The 8,106-nt window shown below is 41.6% G+C and overlaps 1 protein-coding gene across 1 annotated transcript; it reads left to right on the forward strand.

The window, feature by feature from the left end:
- Window positions 1-718: 718 nt before the first annotated feature.
- On the forward strand, window positions 719-1,378 carry LOC146676572 (stonustoxin subunit beta-like). The gene has a single exon (XM_085402188.1). It carries the CDS (start codon window positions 719-721, stop codon window positions 1,322-1,324), a length of 606 nt encoding a protein of 201 aa, XP_085258314.1. The 3' UTR covers window positions 1,325-1,378.
- The last annotated feature ends 6,728 nt before the right edge of the window (window positions 1,379-8,106 follow it).

Raw genomic sequence — 8,106 nt, forward strand, 5'->3', positions numbered from 1 at the left:
TTGTTTCGCTTAATGCGCCTTATAATCCAGTGAGCCTCATGGTCTGTAAAATATGGTGCATTTGCAAATTATGTGCACAATATTGGAACTAAACTATTTTATATTGACAAACAGCGGCCCGCATTAAACTGTGACTGTCACCAGGTAATGTGGGCGTGTTTGCTGAATAAGCAGCAGGTGTTAAACAGCTGACAGGTGAACAGGATGCATGCAGGTAAACTCGAGGGCCCTTCGAGCTGATCGGTGGTGTCGTGAGGAGAATTTCAGCTCATTATTCATGTTACAGAAACACAGAGGTACGAGACCAGGCAGAAGACTTTCTGATTATTTGTTTTTAGTTAAAATAATTCCATTGTTGTCTAGTGATGGTGTGGTAAAGCTCTGTGAATGTGTCCAATTTTTCCGGCTTTGTTGCTTCACCCAAAGGCAGATCACACAAAGTTTAACTGCTTATTATGAAGAACTGACATCTGCTGGTCATTTAATGTTCAGCAGCACTGCTGTGAGAATACCTGTAGGACACATACCAGTGGATATGTGAGCACATGCACAGCTGCAGGGCTAGAAGGGCCCAAATGAATTAAATAAATAGATTCTTAAATAATTAATTAAATGTGTTATTAATTGATTAATTACATTTATTTAAAAATCATTAAATTTTTAATTAATTTATTGTAAATGTTGGAAATGAAATTATTTGGCATTAAATCAATGATGTATGTATTTAATAAGTATTTTGAACTTAGATTCCTGTCAACTCACAATCGACACAAACACAGTGAACACAAAGCTCCAACTGTCTGACAACAACAGGAAGGTGACACATGTGGAGGAGCTTCAGTCACATCCTGATCATCCAGACAGATTTGATGTTTGTGAACAGCTGCTGTGTAGAGATGGTCTGACTGGTCGCTGTTACTGGGAGGTCGAGTGGACGAGGAGGGCTTGGATATCAGTGAGTTACAGAGGAATCAAAAGGAAAGGAAGGAGTGATGAGTGTGTGTTTGGTGGAAATGATCAGTCCTGGAGTCTTTGCTGCTCTGATCATTATTCCTCTGTGTGGCACAATAACAGAGAAACACCCATCTCCTCCTCCTCCTCCTCTGTCTCTAACAGAGTAGCAGTGTGTGTGGACTGTCCTGCTGGCACTCTGTCCTTCTACAGAGTCTCCTCTGACTCTCTGATCCACCTCCACACCTTCCACACCACATTCACTGAACCTCTTTATCCTGGATTTGGGTTCTGGGATCCATCGACTGGTTTCATGAAGGGTATTTCAGACTTTTTTGGCACACTTAGGTATGAATTGACTCTTTGTAGTTAGTCTTACCTGTTAGAGAAACAGTTCAGTCTGTTCATGTCTGTGTCTTTCACTCAGAAACACATGATGAGATTCATGGATTCAGTCAGTTGATGTTTTAAACTAAATGATTCACAAATTATTATTCAACACAAAAGTTTGGTGAGCAGCAGGGCTCATCCTGCTTTTTGTTTTTGTGCATTATAATGATGAAATAACTTTGTCATGTCTGTGGTGGCCTTTGGAGAATTAAACCATCCTGTAGAAACTAGATATAAATGTCATATTTTCCAACATTGATATTTTTCTGTGTTTCAGACGACAATGAAAAGATAAAGAACAGTCTGTAAATCACAAGTTATCAATTCAAATGATTATTAAAGCCACAAGAGAAGCTTCCTGTTATTTGTACCACTCACCTGGTCATGTGATCCAGCTGTGCAGCCAATCATAACTGACATCACTTTCTACTTTGATATTTCCATGGTGAATGGACTGATTCTTGTTTAACACGTTCATACTCTGATGGATGCATCGGAGAGGGTTAGTGTCTTGCTCAAGGACACTTTGCGTGCCAGCTGGAGCAGTCAGGGATTGAACCACCAACCTTCTGATCATTAGATGCCTTGCTCTGTCTCCTGAGCTACAGCCATCATCAAAGCTCTTTCTTAAATCCTCTCTGAGAGGAGCTCAAACACGAGGAAGAGACGAAAGTGAGGGAAGAGAGTGGACTCATTAGTAAAATGAAAAACAGCCAGCGTTGATGTTTAAGACAAGTGAGGTAACAGAAACACTATATATAGCAGCGGTCACCATGGCAACATCAATGTCGGTTGCTACGTATTGTACTGATCCTGATCTGTGAGCCTCATATCAGGATATGCTGTTGTTTGTATTTGTTTGCATTGTTACCATTTTTGTGTCTTTTTTAACAAACTACTTTTATCTTGCCATCGTTTGTCAGAGAGTCAAACTACATTTGGTTCATCTTTCTACAATAAAAACATTTCTTCATCTTAATTATTGTATGTGCAGAGTTGTAGTTACTCACAGTGACCACTGGAGGCGTGTGATCCTGATAGTTTCCCTGGAACCGTCCAGTTCATCCACATTAATGAAGCTGTTGGTGATTAACGCTCATCTGTACAACTTTAACAACAATATCAAACATTTAATCGCTCTGCAAACAGCTTGTCTGATGTATAAACTGTGTCTTAAAGGATCAAAGTAAATGTCACATTGAAAGCAGATTTCACTGTAATGTCCTCTGTTTGAAATATTCCAAATATAATCTGGCTTGGTAATGATTTACTCATATATTGTCCACGCAGACTAAAGCAGTAGGAGATGAGATGAAAACAATTAGAAGAATCTTTACTCTTTAATGTCACAAATTCCTCTTTGTATGTAACATAACAACATACATGATACAGCTGCAGCAACTGAGGCGAGGAGAGAGGCAGCAACAAGAAAACTGGAAGAAGGAGACCAACAACACCACCTGTGGAAATCTTTCCCCAATCAAGCGTCATCATATCAGCATTTCATCAAAAGCACACATGCTCCGACCTGACAATGCAGAGCTGTGGCAAAATCATTGAAATCATTTATGAAACAAATGAGTGCATCAAAAATAAGAGTGGAGCTGCAATGAAAGAGAAGTGAACTTTCTTCAGTCAACACAAAGTTTTCCCTGACAGGTGACATTTAATTAAAGTGACTTTATCACCACACACACATTCAGAGGCAGTCTACAGGAGCAGAGCTGCAGCTATTCAGCAAATGTCTCCCTGCAATCCTCACTGCAACACCTACATGTGAAAATGAAACCACCTCTACTGTTCACACATGAAACGTCGTGTGAAGAACCAGTTTTCCTCAGATCTCTGTTTTAGTAACTCTGAAGTCTGAACTTTGGATTTTTGCATCCTGTTTGTACTGATAACTGTCAGTGGATGATTTTGATCCCAAAGAAATCTTTAACACACATGTAGTGATGGGACTGAAACAATGGTTAGGAAACAGAAATCGCCTGAGAATCTGCTCATGTTTAAGATTTCTTCTTTACAAACATTTTCTATGGCTGTTCCCAGTATGACCAGTGATACAAAGCATGGGAAATGGGGATTAGTTCATTCAGACAAATACACTTTTTAAAATGTAAAAATAAAGAAATGAATCAATAAAATAAAAAGTCAAAGAAATAAAAAATAAGGGTCTGAGGCGTCTGTCTCACTGTATCCATGGCAACAATTTACTTCCTGTTCCTTCATATCAGAACCACATCTTTGAAATCCAAACATTTAAGATTCAAATTCAACCACAGATGTGTTCAATTAGATATTAAATGAAGCAGTGCAATGTTTTTATCACTATCCAAGTTTGAACTCTAAGTAGAAGATTTAAAAAAGCAACACACTCTCACACACACACACACACACACACACACACACACACACACACACACACACACACACACACACACACACACAGTATGCAGACATGATTTAGGTGATGATAATATAACGACTGCACAGACCCGTGGGATGATTCATGTTCTTTTTCTTACTCTATGCAATGATGAACTTCTTGCTTCAGGACCTTCTTGATGAATTTGTTTTCTAATCCACAGTTTTCTACCTGATCTGTGTGTTTGAAGTAAAATGTGTTGCTTCAAATGTAAAAGTTAAACAGACAGAAAGCATCAACGTGGACTTCAATCAGTGTTTTGTGTTCATACAGGTCAGCTGTTGCACACAGAGCTCCTGGATTTACACTGTGCCCTGGTTCCTGTGTTTCTGTATGTAGTTTAGTCTAAAGTGGATCCTCCTCATGCACAGACTGAATTATCTGTTCAACAATCAGCATTTCTGATTCATGGATTTCATTTGTTTTTGCTAGTTTTGACTGAGATTTCAACATATCTGTGGTGGCATCTGTTCAGTGTTATGGAAGTTTTACAGCACTAATCTCACTTCACTCTGTAACATAACAGTGAACAATATTACTATTAGAAAGATTATTAGAGAAGCCACAATCAGATGATCCCCTATGAGGTGTCCTTGGTTATAGTGTGAAGTCATCTGAGGGGAGAGAGAAGAAAGAAACACTTCAGTGTTAATGAAAAAGTCATCAGTCTTCTTATGGGAAGAGACCTCCACCAGACCAAGACAGATAACCATCCAACACGTTCTCATCCCAAAACCTAACAGACCGATGCCATGTGACAAACCGATGCCATGTGACAAATCGATGCCATGTGACAAACCGATGCCATGTGACAAATCGATGCCATGTGACAAACCGATGCCATGTGACAAACCGATGCCATGTGACAAATCGATACCTTTCGGTCTCCCTCTCTCTCTTGTGCTCCTGCTCCTGCCAAAAGCAAAGCAAAGCATCCACCCTTTTCTTACCGGCGTCGTGAATTGTTTGTCAGCATCTACTCATCCTAACGCTGGTCCAGTCTTTGTCTCAGTGTCAAGTCAGTCAACACTTTAGTCCACATGGTCAGTCCAGTCACAGTCCAGTCACACACATCATGCACACACATTCACACTAGATCTTGCTGATAGTGGAGCCTCACGCACAAAGCATCAGAGTCTCCACCCTCATCAATATGAGCTCATTTATTTGTTGTTTCTTTTGTTTTTAGAAAAAGAGTTCTTTATGATCTTGGACTGGATTGACTCGCTGCAATCCTTTAGACAGGAACTGGCAGGTTCCCACAGGTGACCTTTTCCTCAGCCCATTGTAATCTGGAAAAGCTCCCCTTATATTTGCTCTCACAACAATGTTTTACAGCGCTGTTAATTCAATCTTGCAGGCCTGCTTAGAACAAAGAAGGAGGAAAAGAGAGCTGATTATTAGCTCATCAGAGCACAAAACATCATCACCAAAGGGGGCGACACCTGACAGTTTTCTCTAAGTGCACTGTTACAGAAATAATGAGCCGCTCCTCGACATGTCCATGTTTAGTAAAACTCCCTCTATTGAAATAAGAAAACAAGCCAAAGCTAACTGACAGAATGAACCCATCACTAAAACAACGACCCCAAAAATCTTCATCACAGAAAAGTTTTGCTTACTAATCCAACAATATGTTGTGGGAATTAGAACTTTCCGGGCCATAAAGCTTTTGCCGACTCTTGGCTTAACTAATACTGACATAGTCTGAAATCAGACTTAAAGTCACTCCCTCTGTTCATTTAGGATAAATGTATCTATATCTGATTTAGGCTAAGTGCCTTTTGTTTAGATGAACTGCTGGACTTCCAGACCAGCAGGTTTAGGGAAGTCTTTATGGGGTCACACTCTGACCCCCCCCCCCACACACACACACACGCACGCACAGGCAAGGTACTCTTTGTTTGTATGTAGACGTCATATGTTAATGAACGTCATATGTATATTCATGTAACCTCAATAAAAGAGCAGTGTTACGGGGGAGCGGACGAGAGCAACTGGGGTGAAGCGAAGGAACGGCGTTTGTCCGGTTCTCTCCCGTGCACGGGAAACATGAAGAACTTTGCCTACTCGTGTCTTGCTTTGCTATGTAATTAAATTGTCCTTAACGTTCCAACGAATAGGTTTATGCTACAAACCTATCACTGAGGTTAACTACACAACCCCTCGCCACCTCCTTATACACAGGAGTGAGTACAAAAGGGTTCGTACGGACGCATCAGCCGGCCGTCCTTCTGCTCGACACTGTTAGCTGAAAGATGATCGGATCATCCTCTGTCCTGTATTTAAGGCTGAGAGTCTTTGTCCAGTCTCTTTTCCACAGCTACTGTCCACAGCACTGATCCACCTGCAGCACAGCCCCACTCAGTTGTTTTATGATTTACATTGTGCACGTTTCCCTTCCACTGAGCTTACAAAACCTCTGACAGGAGAAGTCAGGCATGTGTTTCCCCCACCTCCCCTTTTAGGCAGTAATAAAATAGAAAACAAACAATCAAACAGGCTAAAGCTAGAGCACAAGCAAAGACAGCACCGGTGACTAAGTTCTCCCATACTGGACGTACGCTACCACGTGGGCTCAAACAGCAGCACATCAGCTCAGTTTACATACTGTTGACATCTTCATCAGAGGATCAGCAGGGAGCGCTGCTGAGCTGCAGTCGTCTCCACCAGAGTGACGGAGCAGGAATCACAAACAGCACAAACCCACCGTGTTGTTTCCACCCTGTTCAGGAGATCTGAGCCCCCATCCCTTTTTTTCATGTTGCAGCTCTGCACTGCAGGCCCTGAACGCCTCCCGGTTACCCTCAGTGTGCTTAGAGTTTAATTTACAACCGACGAGCTCACAGATCATCTGCAGGCAGGTGAACGAACCCTTAATGTGAGGATAATAGCAGAGCTGAGCTGAGGTCAGAAATAGTCAGGAACGGTGTCGACACAGTGAAGTCAGCTGTTTGGGAATTTGTCTGATTATCAGTTTGGGGGGGGCGGTGTTAAATAACAAAGGCGGTGTAGGATGGAGAGAGGAGGAGGGAGGGAGCAGTGATGATATGAAGTCAGAATACACATGTGGCAGACATAAGGGGGTCAGACAGGAGCAGCATCAGTCTCTGCTCTGTTTTGTTAATAACGTAGAAAAATAGTTTTGTACAATCAAGCTACATCGACGGACGCTTTACCTCACGTACCCTAAAATGAAAAAGTAGTGACAGTAAGACGGAGGCTGCACATGACACCATGACTGAGTTCACAGCTGTTGCTTTGATTCTAACGTTTAAGACTTTTGGCATCGACTCCGTTTTAATAAATGAGTGCTGGGAGGCGTCGTTTGACTTCAGGAGCTCCTGCGATGCTCCTGCAATGCTCCTGCGCTGCTCTTACTCTGCGGGAGAAAACCAAAAACCAAAAGTAGCAAACATGGAGCGATATGACTCGTTTAGATTTTGGGAAACGTGCATCGACAGGTACAGTGTCCTTTTCCCCGCGTCTTTAAAAATAATTCATGCATAGATCCCCCACTGAGAAAACCCTTTTATATACTTTCTCCTTTGTACACATTTTATATAGAACTATATATAATATCATTTCTCTATATCTATATTTTCAGAAAAAATCTTTCCACACAATAAAAAACAACAATTAAACAAATGCTTCAAACAAAACAACAAAAAGAGAGAAGATGGAAGAAAGAAAATCACGACTGAGGCCAGTTTGGCACTTTGTCATGAGAACATGACAGAACTCTGTTAGTTGACGGTAAATAGCGAAACTCTATTTTTCTTTGGTTTTTCTTCTCCCTCGATGAGAAATGAAACACAGCAGTACTTACTTGGCACCTAAAAATGCTGGTCGAATGAAAGATATCAGTGTTTTCATAGTTATATGTTTAGTGTACGCCTCCCGCCTCCAAACTGCTCAGCAGATCGGGAATTTTTAGAGAAGAGCAGGAGGGAGGCGTGTCAAATGAGAGGAAGAGAGCAGTAATAAAACACGGATGTAGAAAAGAGAAGCATAATGTGCACATAACACACAGGAGATGGAAAAAGAGATGACGCCAACGTAAAAAAGAGAAAACAGCGAGGAGCGAGAGAGCATTCGTCCCTTTGACAAATGTTGGAGGTCATGAGCCTGGAAACAGCAGACCGTCTTTGAAAACAGTATCTTTGAAAGATCTGAGTCACCCACCCCAAACTGCTCATCTGCTGCTGGACACTTCAGTTGCACCTCCACATGCCACCAGTGGAGGGAGCTGCCAAGTTTCACAGCACATGACGCAGCAGGTGTAGTTGCTTTTGGAGAAAGAAGAGAATAAGAGGACAGAACGAAGGCCCAGCGCA

This window comes from Rhamphochromis longiceps, linkage group LG3, assembly GCF_057381845.1.
Source record: "Rhamphochromis longiceps isolate RC_006_pf linkage group LG3, R_longiceps_female_GT1.1, whole genome shotgun sequence".
Classification (NCBI taxonomy): domain Eukaryota; kingdom Metazoa; phylum Chordata; class Actinopteri; order Cichliformes; family Cichlidae; genus Rhamphochromis; species Rhamphochromis longiceps.